The 21,117-nt window shown below is 34.4% G+C and overlaps 1 protein-coding gene across 1 annotated transcript in view; it reads right to left on the bottom strand.

The window, feature by feature from the left end:
* Positions 1 to 8,392: 8,392 nt before the first annotated feature.
* The window catches only part of LOC132552853 (protein slit-like), a 107,459-nt gene continuing 94,734 nt past the window's right edge, over positions 8,393 to 21,117 (bottom strand). The window contains exons 24-35 of the mRNA XM_060217043.1: positions 20,721 to 20,789; positions 20,389 to 20,460; positions 19,993 to 20,064; positions 19,584 to 19,655; positions 17,047 to 17,219; positions 16,264 to 16,480; positions 15,565 to 15,719; positions 15,101 to 15,194; positions 14,508 to 14,794; positions 13,422 to 13,901; positions 12,855 to 13,055; positions 8,393 to 12,595 (exon numbers count right to left, since the gene is read on the bottom strand). Coding sequence (XP_060073026.1) covers positions 12,357 to 12,595; positions 12,855 to 13,055; positions 13,422 to 13,901; positions 14,508 to 14,794; positions 15,101 to 15,194; positions 15,565 to 15,719; positions 16,264 to 16,480; positions 17,047 to 17,219; positions 19,584 to 19,655; positions 19,993 to 20,064; positions 20,389 to 20,460; positions 20,721 to 20,789 — 2,131 coding nt within the window. The 3' untranslated portion in view covers positions 8,393 to 12,356. The remainder of the gene's footprint in view (positions 12,596 to 12,854; positions 13,056 to 13,421; positions 13,902 to 14,507; positions 14,795 to 15,100; positions 15,195 to 15,564; positions 15,720 to 16,263; positions 16,481 to 17,046; positions 17,220 to 19,583; positions 19,656 to 19,992; positions 20,065 to 20,388; positions 20,461 to 20,720; positions 20,790 to 21,117) is intronic.

The following is a 21,117-nucleotide window of genomic DNA, read 5'->3' as shown; positions in this document are numbered from 1 at the left end:
TATGATTATCAATTAGCTCTGGAGTGACTTTCTTCTTTTGCAAGTCAAAGATTATTAATTGTTTAGGAAAATCTCGCCTACACTTTGATACACAGGGTTTGTACCTTACCATGTATATTAGAAATCTTTCGTCATTCGTGATTATTTAGCTTTTACTAACAGTCAATTGTTTCATTTTCCGAAACGGATTCTACTGATTGTTCATTGGAAGGGAGTGTTCTAATTTGTCATAATCAAAGCAAGGATCGGCTCGCATTAAACCCATAATACATTCTAAATAGTACCACTGAGAAAAAAAATCTTTAAAATAGACCGGTATAGAATTCTCAACACATGCGCTGTAAAGATAGAGAGTGTGTCATTCCTTAATTATCCGAGAAAGCCAACACGTTGACGGAAACAGTTCTAGGTAAACAGCAAAACCGGAACAAACACAATTCTACAGTATCTTGGTTACGGTCGGTATCGAATAAAGAAATTACGTAATGTTGTTTCAATGTTGTGTTTACTCTCGCGAGACAGAAGTATCGGACGAGATCTTGGTAATCAATCATATGCAGATAATACGTTTTGTTTATAACCCTGTTAGTCATTAGTTATTATCAATAGACCAAAAACCGAATAGATGAATGACCTCTTGACGTCAATCGGACGTCTAACTGACCGGAAGTGATATGTGATGTTCTGTTACTCCCACACACACTTGAACAATAATGACCCAAAGATTGAATGACTCAGTATGTTCCTGTTGCACGTCTACAAATAGTCCTTCATTTTTGTTGAGTTTTGTGGTTACATTTTGATTTTCTTCAGAACGTCGATAATATATTTGATTGTTTTTTCTTTTTTAAGTAGATGGCATTTGAACTAAAAACTCGATTTTGTAAAGATGCATTCCTTTGTGAAAACGCTCGACCGTATGACTGAGAACTTTAGTCGTTAGGATGATAATGAGGACATACATGTAAATGTTTATCACTGATAATAATTGATATGTATAATAGTGACTTATGTTATTTTTCAATCCTGACGGAAACAACCTTCAGTGGTCCAATTATTGTGCAGAAAGCCTGACACCTCCAAATCATCCTGATTTACTTGGGTTGTTTTTATTTGTTTGTGTGTGTGTGTTGATGTTTGTATACATCCTTACACTAATGGCGATAAGATATTAATTGCTTAAACACTTTTCAGGCCTACGCCTCAATCAAGTGAGTTTTGTCAAGTTAAGCTATTTTTCCCCATTCAATTCGTTCATCTGGAGAATATGATCAGACGGTAAAACACATTGTCATTACAAAAAAAAGATAAAAGCTTTCTCTCCTAAAATATCTATTTTATGAGCATGCATGGTATGTATGACGTTTAAGACTCCCGTATGGAGGCGTAGCGTACAGTACGATGTTTAGTCGGCGCGAGTTAAACACTCTGCTAATGAAGCAAAAACGCAACTCATTTGTAAATAACTGTCTTTAAAGTTCAAAGTAAATCCCATCAAATTACAACTGACATTACCAGCGCAAATGCTGTCTCTCTTAACAAATCAAAACTGATCGGGTTTGATGACGAAATTTGCGTACTATCGTCATTAGCTTAAAAACTTATGAAATGGGTATTTAGATCTAAAGTAAATAAATAAGTGTTGTCAAAATATATCGGTATTTCAGTAAATAGTTAACTAGATAAAGCCTGTATCTGTAAGAAAACCATACGCCGAACAAATATAGCAATGGAATTACACACTTGGCCACCACACGGTCGGAAGGACGACGCTTGGGGAGAATATACGTTACACTAAAGTCGTAAGAGAGACATAAAACAAGATGTTAGCCGATTGTTGTCAGTATTCTTCACCGGACATTACTGCTTACTGGATACAAAATGAAAGTTAAAACAAAATTAATGATACCATAGTTCAAACAAAACTCCGAGTTATGGTTAGTGTATAAATATTTGTGAACAAAGTTGCACAAATTATGTTTTACGAGCACAATAAACTACAAACGGAGAAATTAGACATAAAATATTTGTTTGTAAAACCACAATAACATTCATACGTACATATCTTCGGTAAAAACTACTTTCAAGTGTGAATAAAGCAATGCTTTCGTCATACAAGAAGCTATTTTTCCATTCTAGGATTGGTAAATTCATTAGGCTGAGGAAGAGTGTAATAGAATATTGGTCTCTACCGCCCGCTGACGTTATTCTGTTCTGTAAACAAAGAGTATCAATTAGCTGTCGATCATTGACACAGATCTACATTAACCCAGAGCAAAGAGTCATTATCAGTTCTGTAGGACAATGGCTTAAGGCAAATGATTCTTCAAGCATTCACCGACGTATTGTCATACGCAATGACATGGTGTATTGCTGGTGGCCTTTTTAGCCCCCGAGGACTGTCACAAGCCAGGATAACATAATCTTAACTCTTACATAGTGTTACCGATTCAGAATACTGCAAAGGTGTTTTGTTTCGATGGTAAATGATTGAATCAAAAGGACATATTTTGGTTCGATATTTTATGAAACGGAATATGTGTTTAAGTCATTTTTTTTATATTTTTATTTATTTATTTTATTTTATTTTTTTTGCGAACACTTTCGAAAAAACCCAAACAAACAAAAACAAAACAAACTGTAAAAGATGCTCAAACACTCTTTACACAGTATCCACCGTGGTTGGGAATGCTTTAACGTTATCAAATACCAAACTTTGGAGTATATTCGTTTATATTCTGATTTTCCTCCATATACAAGTACTACTTCCGGTTCAGCCGATTTACATTTTCTATGTCCCCTTTATGATTTATAATTTTGCTTTTGTCTTCAACATCCAACATCAGTTTGTCCAAGTTAAATAGACGCTTGATACAACAAGGAACCAAGCAATTTGATATTTATATTTTCTCTGAAGTACATATTGTATTCATCAAATTATATTTTGGTTCTCATCATATGTCTGTCAGAAAATTGAAACCAGTTCGCCCACATGATATTTTGTGTATTTTATGCTTACACACAAGAGCTTCGATATGGCATCATGTCGCTATGAATTTATACATATGGCTTATATAGGCTCCATTTAGATGCGAGAGATGTCTTACTGTTGAAGGAGCAAATTTGGAAAACCAGTGGTCGGACATATCTTTACCTAATTTACTTCCAGTAGAGGAATCGAACCGAAATGAAAGGGGAATGAGTTACCGCTGCGCTACCTGGCCGCCTTACGTAGCTTTGACTAACAATTCATTTCCACACATCCGTCGAATCACCGTAAAGTATACCAATTTTCAAGTCATCTAACTACTCCTCATGTGTTTCCTTGGCACACAAATTAAGGTAGTTCCTCCCATTGATCTATGTCTAATCTGAAAAACTGAAAAAGAACTCCACTTCTTCTCTTTTCAAAGAGCTCTATATTTGGCAGACAGTCGTTAGTTTGCCTGTTTCTGCCGTTTTTATATACCTTGTTCTCATTGGAGAACCTGACATTACTTTCTTGAATTGACCAAGACTTACATGGTAGGTGTCGTCGATCAAACAGAAAACGATTACTCGTTGTTCTTGTCCAGCAGTTTCCGTGTAAATCTTTTCTTTGTTCATATTTTGCCAAAGTTTATTGAATCTGAGTTTGGATTATGATTGTGTTGACATGTTGGTATTTTCTTGTTGCTTTTTCCATGTATAACATACCGATTATTTAACATGATTAGACACAATAAGGGGATATAAGACGCAAATTAACGGTTACGGGACTTTGCAGAAATCTAGGAATAAATTAACGTGTCGTCATGCAAACAAATACAGTGCCTAGATAAGATCGACGGGGAACAAAGCCATATATGTGTATTATATGGTGAACATTAACGTTCTTTAGTGTTTGCTATGTTTGTGCAAGACTGCGGCCGAAACTGCCATTGTGTTCAGTTAGTCACAGAATATACAAAGAGACAAAACCTATATGTCTACTTTAAAGTTGTAAACCAGATATCAATTTTGGTCTGTCCTAGTTTATTAGCTGTAGTGGCAAGAGCTCCCTAAAGGTCTCTTGTCCTTTATTTGATTACAGTCAAATTGACATGTCGCGAGAAAACCAATAACTTTCCGGGGATATTCTGTCGAGTGTCAATCAGAGGGAGTATTCCGCCTTCACAGAGTCTATGCTCATTACAGAGAAAAACCGTCCCTAACTCTACAGCGGTTGACCGGCCAAACAGAAATGGATGTATGCTGTTCTCTGAAACGGAGACTGGCTGTCAATATCAGTGTCAGATCCACAAATGGATTCCTGGGGGTTTCAGGTGGGTGCGGTAGTTCCAAATTTGTTCGGAGCCACAACAAATGCTTGCTATTGAAGCAATAAAGTGAAAGCACACGAGAGGATACGAACAAGAGACGTTGTCGCTAATCGATAAATCACAGTGTGGTATAGTGCCATTGAAAAACAAATACTGATAATTAAACGGAATATTAATTCAAACACAAAATCAATTAAACTAGGGACAAATACGAACAAAGGAAACAAATTGTGGAAATTCATGAAAAATTACAGGGATGATGTGACTAGGTGCTCTGTAAGAGAAAGCGGCTTCTTCTTAGCCGACGACACATGCCATTTAAATCTTGGTCAATCCAAGTTAGTCATGTCACGTTCCAAATAAAAAAAAAATAAACATCAACGGAGCCAGCAAGCAAACTTATTAACATCAAACATGTCCAACTTAATATTGCACAAAGATATAGGATATTTCTTGTTGAGAAATGACGACCGTAAACTTTTCTATAATCTTCATTAATTGTTCATCATTGTTTTTAAATGCTGATCTCAGGAGGAGGCAAAGAAGTAAAAATTGGTCAGATCATTGACTAAGATCTTAGTCTATATTCAACATCTATTTCAGTAAGTAATATAACCATTCATATTTTGATATTGTAACATATAACTCTGAAAGGCCAATCCTCCTAGTTAATAACGTGCATGAATGCTTAATCCATGTTTGCCAGAACAATTATTCGTTTGCTAGGTTTATCAGGATCATTTCGAAGCATGGTTTGTCTGTAGTCGCTGCTGAATAGCTCAATGAACAACATACACGAGGCCCGTCACGGGTAGGGATCGTCGTCGAACCATGCATCTCTGATCTTCATCTGAGGTCACGTAGACCAACCCTCTGACCGACTGAGCTACCATGGCTCCGCAAAACAGTCATTAAAAGCGGTAGTAGATTAACTTCATGAAATTGCATCTACAGAAAATCATTACAACCATAGTGCATGTTTCCAACTTGATCGGTTCAAAAAGACACACAAGGGAAAAACACATTGTAATACCAATTTATAGTTATAGTAGAAACAAATAACGAATCTAACTACATTATACAGTTGTTTCGTCCTTCTAGATATCGTGCGTGATGCCACGAGCCTTAATTTTTTAAACATAGGAGGCAACTGAGGAAAACCAGATTGGGAGGTACTTTTACCCTAAGATTCAATGTGTTTAAACTTTCAATATTAGATTACTTCTTTAAGTACATCAGTATAATCTAAATTCGAATTTATTAAAAAGTGACCTACCGGTTACGACAAATATCGCAGACTAAAAGTCCAACAGTGTGTACCAACGGTTATCACAAAGATCGTACAGACAAATTTCAAATATGGTGAGATCTCGTATTTCTTACATATACATGTAGAACAAAATGATGTTTGTATTTTAAAACTAGTAATTAAATAATTTAAATGACGACAATAAATAGCTTGTCATGATTTAATTTAATATCATGATGTAGAGAACACATTTTCAGCAGCTCTCCGACAAGTGTCGGGGATGGGAACAGACAATACTTTTTCATGATATCTTGTGGAATCTTTTCGGCAACAAAAATTTAGAATTCATGTACTTTTGATATTATTATATTAATCAGTTTGTGTGTCAGTCTATAACTGTACAATTTCAGATTGAATAACGTTTCTTCAATATTCCCTCTCACTGTCAACATTTATGTCCTATAGCATGACAGAAAAGTTCTAGAACGTTTAGTTGAAATCATATTGCATAACATTTTATTATTAAATTCATATGCAAAGGTGTCATTCACAAGAACGTTTTATGTGCAATAAATTTCCAGAACGAGCCTACATAAAATTTTTACACCAACTATTAATAGGTACTTACTATTTCAATGGTGTTTAATGGTGAATGAACTGTCAGGAATCTTATGCTTCATGTTGTAAAATGAGCCGCATTTGCCACCATTGACAAGATATGAAGATCTTCAGCACAATAAATTTACTATGGAGCTATACCTCTTGTCAAATAAATCGTTTCCTATTCATAAGAACGGCCAAGTTTTTCCTGCATTTCAACATTCGTGAGGCTGTCTCCGTCGTTTTCATCATCGAAGACAAGAATATCAGTGAAGCAGATGAATGTTCCCCAAAAACAGAATATTGGACACAATATTTTAACAAAAAGGGCAATAATTATTTTCATAAAGGGTTACAGGCCCTGGATTTGGTACACTGGTGTCATCTTAGCATGATCATTGTATACACCAGGTTTCATTATCCTAGTTTAAATGCAAGCAAAGTTATGCTCTGGACCCTGACTTTGGTACACTGCACATCGGCTTAACATACCTAATTCATACACAAACTTTCATGATCCTCTCTTAATTGTGGACAACGTTATGCTCAGGACACGAAAGGAAGGACGGACAAGGCGGCGACCATATGTTCTCCCGAAAATACCGTAATGGTTAAAAACAAAACCGTAATAGAAGCTCAAAGTGTATAGAACGAGTGTGAAATATAAACCGAACAAAAGGTTTACACGACACCCACTGAGTAAGTACAAAGAGAGCAAAACAATGTGCACTGGAAGCGAAAGCGTCCACTGCTTTGAATTTTCTATTCGGTTCAGGAGTTAGTTAACTAAGTATCATTTGGATCATTTATTCAGCAAACAGAAGCAAAGTATTCAAAGCTAGCTAGAGAAACTCATCTTGGATATGCCAACCAAGTGCTTTATTTCTTTTAAATATGAATGTGGACGGAATTTTACAATACAAGAAAGAGCCATGTTGATATTTATCACATAATTGGCCTGTTGTTGCATATTGTCACTGTATTTGCAATATGCTGAAGGGCGTTTTTTATTGGCTACGCCTGTCATAAATCGATTGTGATAACACAATATGGACAATGGTGTGCGTCATGAATTGGAAATGCCGAAACCAAGTTGATGCTTCCGTTTAATTTTGTCTTCCACATAAGGACTCTAAAACTGTCAAAAGGTAAAATCAAGGGAAACTCAAACGATACTTTTGTTGTCTTTTTGTCACCTTTTGACAGGTAAACAGTAAACAAAATGTTGTAGTGACATATACATATAAAAATCTGGAATAGTTTTATCATTGAGAAATTTCTTTTTCCTTTCGCGATACACGGAGTCTTTGAAGCTCGATAGTATACTTGCTGGTTCCATGTTGTTTACTGTATTCTCATTTGGGAACGTGACATAACTACATGGATTTTACTCTCTCACTTAAATCGTTAGATATTATTGCCATTCTGAATACTGTAAATGTTGTTTCTGCAAAGAGATACGAATTCATCAAGTCGTTTGAAATATGGATTCCATCTTACAATGAAACGTTTGTCATAGCCGTAGGACGATAAGATGGAAGTTATATAACTGTTTCTGACCAATGATATATACACATTGTCGATAACGCACGTGAGCGTTAGGAACGTGGATTACAGACGACGAAGAAAGTCAAGAAATATTAAGATTAACGCCTTTACATGAAACACCTGCTTGGCATCCTGTTTCGGTAAGATTGCAGTTACAGTCTGTGTCACAATATCAGCATTCTCCATAAAACGAAATGTCACCTATATGATGTAAACATAGCAATTAGCAAGTGACTGTTAAAGACATTGAACTTGCTACTGATATCCGTTTCTTAAGACTGGTTGTGAATTGAAATCAGAACAAGTGACCAGTTCATTAATTTCCCCTCCGCTTGATCATATATACTGTAAACTCTTATTTTCTTGAGACTCAAATTCTGTGGTATTTTGTATAAATGAAAATAGCAGTTCTCATTTGCTACCGTCGATGACAAGAACATGAATCTGTTGACATTTTCATTTATAGTTAATGTCCAATTTCAGATGAAATAATGTATAAAAAACATCCAGGAAATCAACTTGGAAAACTTTAGAGGTGTTGGAATGCTATTCCCACTTTCTTCATTTCTTTGGAAGACATTAAAATTATGCCTGGTCTATGAGAAGAAAGAAAACTTCCGGATTGGTGAGTTGTAAAAATCGAGAATAAATAAACATTTGAATAAGCATTGCACAAAAACAGGAACAAAACACAAACTTTATAAAATAAAATTTATTTCATATATACCAGAGATTATCAGCCATTCAACCTGCTGACGGTAGTGTAAGTTTGTCTTGTTAGAATTACATGGCTTTTCTTTGTCTGCATTGTGTACAAGTAATTGACCAAATGACTGGTTGCGTTAGTCAACAATTAACATCAGTATCGATGTATCGGCACAAATCACTAAAACTATTTGACTTACAAAAAAAAAAAAAAAAAAAAAGTTGTTAACATTTAGAATTTTAACAAAAGTACAAAAGAAAATGTTATTTTCTTATCTGGAGTGTTGAGTGACGAAGAACATTACCAAAACAAAATTCACCAGTGACATGATTACCGAGATTATACTTAACTTCTCTTTTTAATTATCGAACAAATTTCACCAACAAAAACGAGCAAAAATGGCCATATATGTACCGAGAATTGTTGATTACTTCTCTTGTCTATCATCAACAAACATTACAAAAACATTAATTAAAAAAACACCTATAATCAGAGAATACTTATTAGTTCTGTGAACTATCGCCGCAAAAAGATCAAGAACGTGTATTGAGGAAAGTTCATTATTTCTCTTGTCTAGTACTGAAAAACATTACCAACAGAAGACATAAAGTATGTATGGAGAACATTGAAGTTCTTTTGTCTAGAACAGACAATCATCACCAACATAAGATCAAGAAATACAAAACATGTATTGAGAATAGTTAATCAGTTCTCTTGTCTATTACCGACTAATACCATCAAACAAACGATGAAAAAAATAAGCATTTAGAGGAGTTATTTCCCTTGTTTACACAACTAACACTTCACCAATAAAGAAATAGAAGAGCATGACAGCAATTTCTCCTGTTTAGTAAATGTGCCCACAAAATTATATATTATTGACAAGGATTTACTCACAAAATTTCCAATATATTGGGGCAGAATATTCAAAATGGGTTAACATCACATACCGACCAAGCACGTTGGAAGATTAAATTTCAACAAATTTATCATGAAAACTTTTGAATTCTTTTCCATAAACAAAGAAGTAGCACTAATTTTACCAAATCAACAAAATATTGTGGTAATAATTGAGCTGCAAAATAGCTTTCTTTGGATTGGCAGGCCTTGGAATTGCAACACCCCCACCCTACTTTTTCTTTATTATTTCAACAATTACTTTGGAAGTTGAGAAGGTCATAAGAAGTCCAGTATGAGCTGTCAATATTGCCCTCCTGATCTATGTTAGAATCACTAGTTTGGGCAAAATAGTTTCACAGGAAAACAAATGTCAGTTATAAATGGATGAAATAATCATAATAACGATAAACAATAATTATATTAGCTGCTTTAAAAGAAATGAACATTGAAGGGTCTTTGTTTAAGGAATAAAACAATAATTCAATAAAAACAAGAATCAAGTATTGTGACTCAGACCACCAGTGTGTGTAAATCCATATCTTTATAAGGGAAGATTACCTAGAGATTCAATGAACACGTTAAACAAGAAATCTACACAAGTATCAATTATTTCACATATGATTGTGATTTCAGGGCGAATCAATTAAACTTGAAAACGGTTTTGGTTTATAATTTTCGGAAATTCTAATCTGTTCACTTTTTCTTTTTGTCTTTACAGATCTTCTATACATGGTGTGCCAGTGTTATACAACTTGGAAAGATGTCAGCAGGGCTAACCAGATACTGGTTAGTATCCAAACATAAACACTATAGTAACAAGATTGTACATCAGTTTAAAAAGTCATGTTGACGTCATGTTCACAATTATCAATAAGACAACTGTTTACTTCCATGTGAATACTCAACTGCACCGCTAAAAATCATCAATAATAATTTTTGAACCCATTCTGTTAATTTTGTCAACATTTAGAGTCCAAAAGTGAAAATATTTGAAATTGACCTATAAATATATTGTTGATGTAGTTAGTCAATTTAAACATGCAAAATATGTGCGTCTTACATACAAAACTTTGATACCATGCAATATAACAATATCAAATTTACATTCAAATTCTACATTAAATTTTTCTATGGTCTTCCTAATAAACCAAAATATGAATTCTAAGTGTAGGTTTCCTCAAGTTCATACGTTGAAACAACTGTGCAACATACACTATGAATTATTTAATCAGAATATACACATTAGTTTAAGACACAATCAACATTGCTTACCCTGGACGATATATATATATATAATGTTGATGTTCATTAGTCTTTCGAAGATTGATCTGGTTTGAAATGTTATCAAGCTATAAAATATTATCTAAACAAATATTACAGACGACTATATGTATATAAAACGATAATGAAACATTTTTCTTTTCAGACCTTGGTTGTTATCATTGTAATATATCAAATAAAACACATGATACCTATCAAATTTGAACTCTGGTTTTATAATGCAATAATTCCATTGCTTTCAATAGATTCTCTACCATTCTTCTGCCAATGGTGAAAAAGCCAAGGTTTCATTAATATTTCTGAACAATAGAATTGTTTGATAAAAACACTGATTTTTTGAAAAGTAATGAAAAATTGGTAAATAAAAGTGAAATAGACATCCTAATTGGAAATCAATGATACAAATCCTTGACAACTGATATGAGGAAAAAGTGTCTGACCTCAGTAGTAATAGTCCTGGTGTTTAATGACCAAGTGATATACAAAACAGGTCAGTTTTGTACGTATATGTAAATGATATTACAACGCCATTCTGATCAGTGGTCACTTCTGGACTGACCCAGGTATATCTATATATAGTCACCACAAATCAACCCATAGATGGTGCACATAACCATGATATAAATATATTACCAGAAACGTATGTACATATGTTACACAGAAACTTACATCAAGAAATATCCTTTAATTCAAGCGTCCCTTTAAACGCAGATTTACAAAATGTTCAACATACATATGCAGCATAATAATCACAACATTTTTACTGGCTTCGCTTAAATTAATAACGACTACCAAAAACATGGTCATCACATTTTGTAGTTTTGAAATATCTGTCCTCCTTTATGTTTTTTTTTTTTTTTACTTCTTTGATGACAACATAAATTTGATTGGTTACTTTCCTTCAATGCACCTACACTGGTGAAAAATCAGCATGATTGAATAACAGTATACTGTTGCCAGGCTTTCAGTCGTGCCAACACGTACTACCGGCGTAAAATTGGCTACCTGTTACTATTCATAGCAAAAGTGATTAAACCATCGCATGATGAAAACTGATATCCATATCCGCACAAACTCTTTATCATAAATCCTTTTACACAAAAGTCTCCTAGAAATGCGTAGGTGGAAAGTACTGGTTCACATGGAACAGATACATGCAATAGTCACATGCAATATTCTGGTACTTACAAAACATTGCTTTGTGATAAAGTTTTTTTGTACTATCGCCTACATTGGTTCATGTTATATCAGATATGCCAGGGCACTGCATAAAAAGTGTGTTTTCATCCATATCTGTTTGCTACATGACTAGCACTGATTCAAAATTATTTAAAACTCGATAGTTTATATGTAACTTCCGCTATTTCTAAAACGTTCTAAGTTACAGTGTACACATAACAGTGCTCAGTCACAACAAACAGGGCAGCAAAATATGTAACTTTCTTTCGGGTCCCATCATCCAAGTTTTCTTCCCTTTGAGCATGTGTATTTGACTTGTTGGTTAGCAACAATTTAATATCCATTGTAAGTTCACTAAACATGAGTTTGGTGCTGTGACCAGTAGCCATTAAACTCCAACGATATTGGTGCCGTGACCAGGAACTGATCAAGACCTCTTTAACTCTACTATGCAAAATAGTCTAAAACAACTGTTAATAGTCTTAACACAATCATCTTCCAACTGCCCATAACATCAAGCAGATCTTATCCAGAGGCCTGATTTGTGGAAGATATCTAACTCTTTTGAAGAATCTCAGTTTATTTAGTAAATTTAATTTGAAAATGAACACTGTTTACAACCGCATTTGCGAATGATTTGAATTTTGTACATATAGCTGGTTCCATCTTGACAGTATAATCGGATTTTTCTATTTTTAATTTTCTTTGGATTACAGCAACCGTTTCCACATGATCCTGTACACTGGCGGAACTTTATTCGTGAACGTGATTTACAGTTTGTCTTTGGATGTGTGTAGTGACTTCTGAAAACTTTAGGACGACAGGAAGGCTCTGGAATTGAAAAGAAAACAAAATTAATGACACAACCAAACCTGTTTTAACAGACAATACACTATTAAATAAATACATACTAAACTGGTTACCAAAACTTTCTAAATTCTTACATTTAGGCAAAAAAATGTTTATATCAATTTAGCACTTTAACTACAATCTTTTTAAGATACCAAAATATTAAAAATGCAAAAATGTAAGGTTTGACAGATATTGAAACATGGAGGCAATATTTTCAGATTTCTTGATGTAAACTTACCAACATCACAGAAGCGACCCGAGTATCCATGGGTACATTTGCACCTGTATCCCTGGCGTTTCTTACGGGGTTTACAGCGACCTTTCTGACACCGGTTATTGAGACAGGGATCTACTTTACAGCCGGGCATTATCTTGCGGTTTAATTTTGATGACATGAAGTCCATCAATTTGTTGTTGACGTACACAGACTGGTAACAACCTGGCAGAGGAATGAAATAGTATATTTATCAAAAATCAAAAACTTGGTTCTTCATAATAAAACTTGAAAAAAGAGAGAATTGAATTTATTTTTTTTAAATGCCTCTACTAGGGGTCAAACACCTAAGGTAAACCATTCCAAAAATTGAGCTGAAGAAAAATTCTAACAAACTGAGTAGAAAGAGGGGAGGATAATTATATATAAAAGCTTCTATCATCAGATATTAGTAAGAAGCAACTTAAAAACATCGAAAAAGTTTCCATCAAGATAATGACCATAGTTAAACTGTTTCAGACTGCAGGTGATGATTCAGGAATATTCAACTCACTTGATCACTGCTTATTAATAAAAGTTCATTTGAATTACCTCTAAAACTGGATTCACTCCTAATATGAAATTTACTTCGTGCTCTAGCACTGACATCTGACGGTAGGCCCCCAAAGTAGACATCGTCATTTATATCCAAGAAATCCCTGTTGCCTTGGTTGACGACAGATCGTGACACTCCACCGTCCACTCTCATTGTAAAGTTACGTCGGTTTAGCATCAACTCTATGTAGTGAATTCTATCATCATTAACTTCCACATAACTAAAGATGTAACTAAACATGGTAGATGTTGGTGTGTTTCCTACATAGAAGCTGATACCCACTCGACCACGGAACAGCTCCACTGCTAAATGTTGTTCTTGTCCAGTGTAGAAGATAAGACCTGAATCAGACTCCGTTTTCATTACAATTGTGATATTGACCCATGACTCAAAGTCTAACTTGGGCCACTGGATGTAAGAGTCAGTGTCTAGGAAAGAAACACTTGTCAACTTCTCGCACATCTTCCCTGAGAATCCTGAAACCATAGGAACATCATGCTTTTTCTCAAATCTTGTATAATTCTATTAAGAAACATCTGTAAAGAATTGGTGACCCTTTGACAGTGGAAGATAACAATGGCAATTTTCAGAATCTTATAATGTTACACCCATCTCTTCATAAACTGATTTCCATTATTGAATTATTGTGTTGATGAGGTTGCATTGTTTATATTGACCACTTGTCATTATTTTGCAAGTTTTACAATTTATACAATTACATCAATGCATTAACTTTCTCTTAATATACATGTTAATTCACATCATAAACTTCAGAAACCTTAACCTTGACCTTAAAAACAGACGGTAAACCCCAGCTTTATTGATTTAAGGTTCTGAAGACTGATATCAAACCAAAGGAATTAGTACCTAATACCCTTGTCAAGACAAATTTCAGTGAAGCCCTTCATAGAACAATTGATCTTGATTCATTTATTGCAGGATGCCTGTCATGTCAAATTCAAGGCTCAAAACAGGATTATTCAAAAAGACACAACACCAACAAAATGATGAACTTTCCTATCGTATTCTAAGCCCTGAGTTCGGTGTAGATTCTGACATTCAATGTAGAAAACCCATTTTACCTGGTGCACATTGACACATGTAGTCCTGGGATCCCTTGGGTTTGTAGCAAACTCCATTGTTCTGACACTCATGGTTACGACAGGCTCCAGGGGTGGAGTAATCATTGCTGTAATACATGTTGATGGGTGGAATCTCGCAGTACTTGCCAGTGTAGCCACGGAGACAGGTACAGGTGTACTTGCCCAACAGATCCACACACTGTGCCCCGTTTTGACAGATATGTGATTGACAGTCATCAATGTCTTCTGTACAGTTCTTTCCCGTATAGCCAGCTGTACATTCACATCTTAAATTGACATCAAAACAAATATTTATATTTTTTCACATCCATTGACAATAAAGGTGATATAGGATCAAACAACAATACCAGCAAACAGAAAAAAATTAAAACGAATAGCTTCTTCGTCACATTCTTAAAGACTAGTCAAATATGCTATACTTGAATTTAAAAAGTGAAACAAGTTTGGATTATTAGATCACAGTCAGGGATCATTATTTCAGAAACCTACTTGGAAATTCCATGTAAAAACCTGGGATCAAAGGTAAATTTTAGACCCTTCTGGAATACAAATTACTGAGAAAATCTCCTCACCTGTAATCAGAGTCTAGTGGAACACACATGGCTCCATTCTGACAGTAGTTTTCTTCACCAGTACAGTACTGTATCTTGTTCTCACAAGCCTTGCCTATAAAAAGTAACAACAGTGTCATGAATTCAATACATCAAACATCATAAAAGTCCTAATACCAATTAAGTATTCAACTTAATTCACAATATTTACATAGTGCTATAAACACCATTAACCAATGATATCAGAGGCCAAGGTTGATAGGTCAAGGATGCAAAAACACCTTAGAAAAGTGATGGAGCAGGCTTATTGCTGCACCACATAAATGTTTGTTACAGTAATACATGTGGATGGGCTTATTTCTAAATTTGGGCTTATTGTCTAAAAGACATGGTGATGAGCAAGCCCAATTGAACAATTGCCAGAATGAAAGATTAGAAAGTAGCAAAATCACAGAAAATCCAAAGGGACAGAACTCTGTAATTACCTTTGTAGCCCATTGAACATTGACAGGAGAAACCTTGGACAAGGTCAACACAGGTGGCGCCATTTAGACAGGAGTTGGCCTCACAGTCATTAATGTTGATGGAGCATCGCTCACCTTCAAAACCTGGCCGACACCGGCAGCTGAAATTAGAGGTGCTACAATAAAATTGGTATTCGGTTAATAAATGGTTAGACAAACACATGTTAATATTGTTACAACAGGCCTACTGATCTTTATAAGGTGGACAGCGCTGTCTGCGAGTCGGACAGTCTCTCCTCAAAACGAAGAAAGAAAAAAGAAAAGAAACAAAAAAAAATGAAAAAAACACCTTGTTATACACAAAATACAAGCAAGCAAGAAAGATGTGCAAAGAAAGAAATTATTATTAACAGCAAGCTTTACAAATTAAGATAAACATTATCAATTCTAAAGTATACATAAATCATTAAATGAAAAACAAATCAAAATTAAATTCAAAATAAGACAAAACGAGATATTTATCAAATACAAAGCAAGTTACTGAAACTTTGAAACATCAGTTTTACAAGAACTACTTCTCTGTATATTATTTTGTATAAGAAATATAATATGCATTAGGCATAAACACAACAGTTCGTTAAAATGTTAATAATAGTTTTATCAATGTCAAAAGATATTCTGTACAAAAGTTACAGTAATGAGACAAAAGCTAACACTCACTTGAACCTTCCATGGTTGAGGACCTCACAGTGACCATCATTCATACAAGGATTGCCAAAACAGGCATTGATTTCATTTTCGCATCTTTGCCCATGGTAACCAGGTGTGCAGTCGCAGGTGAAGTTTTTGAAGTCTCTGATTCTACAAATTCCATTGTGTAGACAGGGATTCTGGTGACAAGCATTACACTTTGCAGCGACTGCCACACTATCTGGATCTATTAGAAGGGAGAAAAAGTTGAGAATGACCATCTATTATAAAAGATAATATTTTACTTGAAATGGTGTAAATAATTCATTTTTTTGTGAGGGATGTTCCAATGAATTTAAGTGTACACTTCATCTACAAATTCTTTTATACATAAAATGCTAATGTAAGAACAAATTGATTTATTGAGTTAAATCAAGTGTCCACAAAAAATGTAATTTCATTAAAATCTACTAAAGGTGGTTTCTACAAACATATAAGATTTTGTAGTTTGGTTTAATGTTGCAGCACAGCCTATTAATAGACATTTATTGAAGGATATGACAGGTTTGGATGGTGGAGGAAAGCCAGAATTCTCATAAAAAAAAGACATTGACCTGCGAACTATATCTGGTGACTGTCACGTAGGCCTTGAACCCGCCACCCCGAGGTGGAGAGCCAGTGATAAAGATGGTTAGACATCTGAACAAATTTTACACAAACTGTGAAAAACGGATGCCACAGTTGGAACGGCATTCAATATGGGTGGGCTTCTAACCAGACAAGAGATTATTGCCATTTGGTTAAGTATGGTACCTGCAGTCTGACTACACTGGAAGGAGGACGGAGGTGTGGTCAGTATGAGCTTGTTAACCATGGATGCAGGTCCAGCACAGCCAGCAATCCCAGGCTCCATGAAATCATTCTTTATATAGTCTACAAGCCATTTCAGGTTACAATCACAGTACAACGGATTCATGCCAAGGGCCCTGAAACAGAACATATATGTTGCAGTGAATCTAGAATTATATACAGTAGACAAAATATTAAATGAACTGCACCATACAGCTGTCCTTCTAGGACTTGTCAGTGATGCTAAGGGCCTAAATCTATCATTTTAGAATATTTCTAATTTTATATCATCAGGGGCATTAAAAAGTATAAAGTAGAATTAGTAAAGGAACTTCAAGACATGCCCTGCAAGAAAACACGGTGAGGTCATGAAAAGTACAAAGAACAATACACAATTAAGTTTCTCATCAAAAGCCATGAAAATAGTGCATGTTATAATTACTACAGTTTTTCTAGGCCCCTTAAATCTAGCATACTTGATATAAATATTTTTCATCAAGAGCCCAGAAACAATACAGGGTATAATTACTACAACAGTACAATGTATGAGAAGTCTTTGATTATAAAAATGCTTTCTTAAATATGGCCCTAAAAAACCACATACAGTATAGTAATATGGACTAGTACAATTAACAAAGGACTGATATTTCATAACCAACATGGAATCAACACAGCAGGTGCAACCTTAACTAAAACTGACAAATCAGACAGTTATTTTCACTTTCACAATTATATTAGGAAGGGCTTGATGTTTTTTTTTTCTATTTTAATATAAAATTGATTTCTCCATATAGTGCTGAAGTTCAAAAACAGAACAATAAAAGCTGCATGAGGTTTAGTGTTAAATGGTGGAGTATGGCTAACTGTCAGCATCCACCATTTTATATTAGACATTTTAAGTTCAAAAGCTTTAACTTTAAAAGCATGTATAATCTTCCAGAATCTTCCCAAACCAAATGGTATAACCAGACTTTCCAGCCTGCAGTCATGAAAAACTGTGAAACTACAAATGTTGTTTTTCAAGAGGATTTTTTTTCTGAAGGAGAACAGAATAGATTATTGATAAATAGATACAAAATTAATGTAGAAAAACAGTCCATTTCATAAAATCAATGAAAAATATGTCATTTTGGAATCAAGCTTTTGGTAAAACCATCAAAAATTCACCAAAATATTTGAACGACAATAACAAGAATCAGTAAAACTGATGAATGCTCCCTGAAAATGATTTTACTGTCACAAAATTTTACCAAAATGCAATAATCATGTAATTAAGGGGTTGCAGACCTTGAATTTGGTATTCAACACATTCTCTTAATATGACCAATGTATACACCAAGTTTCATGATCCTAGTTTTAATGACAGCAAAGCTATGCTCATGACAAAAAATGTTAACAAAGGGCAATAACTCTGCACTACAAGGTAATGGACTCTGACTTTGCTGCACTGCACCTTGCTTCTATATGACTGATGTATACATCACCTTTCAATATCCTAGTTTAAATGTAGGCAAAGCAATGCTCCAGACACAAAATCCTAGTAAAGGGCAATATCTCTGTAATCGTGGGGTTGGGGGACCTAACATTAGTACATTAAATCTTTTCTTTGTATGATCAATGCATACGCCAGGTTTCATTATCCTGCCTTAAATGCAAGCTAAGTAATGCTTTGGACAAGATATTTTTTACAAAAGGCAATAACTCTGCAATTGTGGCGTCGATGGCCTTGAACTTGGTTAACAGCCTATTTTCTTTGTCTGATCAATGCATTCACCACCTTTCATTATTCTAGTTGAAATGCAAGCAATCTAAATTTTGTTCTAGACACAAACATTTTTCAAAGAGCAATAATTAAAAGATAAAGGTGTTGCTTGCCCTGAAATTTGATACACTGCTCGTCGTCTTTCTATGATCAATGTACACAAGTTTTGTTATCAAAGTGTGTATGCTACTGATACAAAACTTTAAGGAAGGGCAGTAACTCTGTAATTAAGGAGTCAAGGGCCCTGAATTTGATACACTGCGCACCCCCTTAGTATGACCAATGTATACACAATATTTCATGATCCTTGCTTAACAGTGAGCAAAGTTATGGTATGGATACAAAAGATTGGACGGAGCATAGATACAACTTCTACAGTATTATGTTAGTGCAGTATTGACTATTGTTGAGTAAACTGCAGCATTCAAATCTCGAACTTGTTTTTTTAATGTTGGGAACAGAAATTTGGACACAGTAACATGTAAAATTAAATAACTTGAATAAACTTGTTGGATTTGGTGACAATGCAATCTTTAATAGTCATATACATTACTGGATTAAGAAAGTGCACTATAAATATATTTCATGACTTAATAGATAAAAAAAGGACTTGTGCATAAGACTGAAAGATCAGCAGAGGAATTGCCATCATGCAATTTGAATGTATTGCACTGCATAACAGCATGAATGCGTTCAAGAATTAATGAAAAACAATATGAAGGCATAACTAAATACTTACAGATGTGTGAGGGAATCAAGGTCATTGAAGGAGCTGTATGGAATTGTAGAAAGTTGGTTTCCATGAAGAGACCTAAACCAGGAAAGAAAAAGGTATGTTAACATTAAAGAGAATGCTGTATTTATTTTTAAATAAACTTATAGGCCTAAATTACTCTTGATTAGGAAATAAGCTTATTCCAGGACAATGAAATAGTATATATGATAATTCTTCAAAAAACTTATATATATACTGGGCAAAGACTTTGGATAAACAAGGTATGGTATTTGATTGAACGTCTTTTTCTTTAAATGTGACTATCAAGGAAGAGTTATGACATCTGGTTTACCAAGTAGAATTAAAATCCCAGTCAGACAAACAATATCAATTTGTCAAAAAGCATGGGAATGCTGAATAGAAAAATACTTACAATATTCTGAGTCTCCGAAGCCCTGAAAAGCTGGAGGCAGCCATACATTCCAGCTTGTTGAAGCTCAAAATTCTGAAATTTCAAGTAACAAGGAATCATCATATAAATTCAAACATTTTCTTACTTAATTTGTCTTTTTTTTATTCAGATCAGCCCAGTTAAACCTCCTTTAACAGCCATTTCCATATAAAAATTACTTGTCTAAAATTTCCTGTGTAATGTAATATATAAAGACCACTAAACCTTGTTTTGGTTCTGATATAGCAAAATTCACAGTAATAAAAACTTTACATAAAGGCAACTTGGCTCCCTTGGTGGCCTTTATTGGTAAGTTTGCTTTTAATTTTTAGAATTTCTTGATTTTAGAAACAGTGTACAAGGGGAGGTAACACTTACAAGGTCGATAACTGTGTCAGGTTGGAGAAGATGCTTTCAGGTAGTGTTACAATTTTATTGTTGCTCAAATCCCTGCATGAAATAAATGAATAAATGACAACATGGTAATACATCAATATAACCCTTTAAATCTTTCACCAAAGGATTTTATTCCTAAATAAAAAAAAACTTTATGCCAACTGAAAACAAATAAATTCTAATTAAAAAGTATTTTAAATCTCTTTATTACAAATGACAAATGACAATACAAATTTTAAAAAATGGGTTGAAAAATTTTTACTTGATAAGCAGAACCTATTTCCATAATTTTTCAATATGATGATTACACTTACAGACGCTGGAGTTGGCTGAGTTGACTTATGTCCATGTTCAGATGTGTGATGTTATTCACATCAAGGTACCTGTAGCAAGAAGACAAACAGAGTTACATCCCTTTGTAAAGTGTGACATTTACATTTCATTTTTGAAAATGGAAGAAATAAAATGATTATGCATCGTTTACAAGAGATGTTACTACGGGAGAAAATACTGTTTCGGATGCACGATAACCCACAGGGGAAAACAAGAAAACCCACACGGGAAATCAATATAATCATATATCAGATGTTTTATAGGGAACCCAATCGAAAACATCCACGTCACCTGATTGTCTCTTCTAGCCCAGAATCTCATATTGAATGCACTGACTATGAGAGATACATAGATAGCATATTAACAAAATATTGAACT

Source organism: Ylistrum balloti, unplaced genomic scaffold, assembly GCF_031769215.1.
Source record: "Ylistrum balloti isolate Yb309-2 unplaced genomic scaffold, AGI_CSIRO_Ybal_v1 Utg370282, whole genome shotgun sequence".
In the NCBI taxonomy this organism is placed as follows: Eukaryota; Metazoa; Mollusca; class Bivalvia; order Pectinida; family Pectinidae; genus Ylistrum; species Ylistrum balloti.
This window is presented reverse-complemented; position numbering and strand designations above follow the sequence as displayed.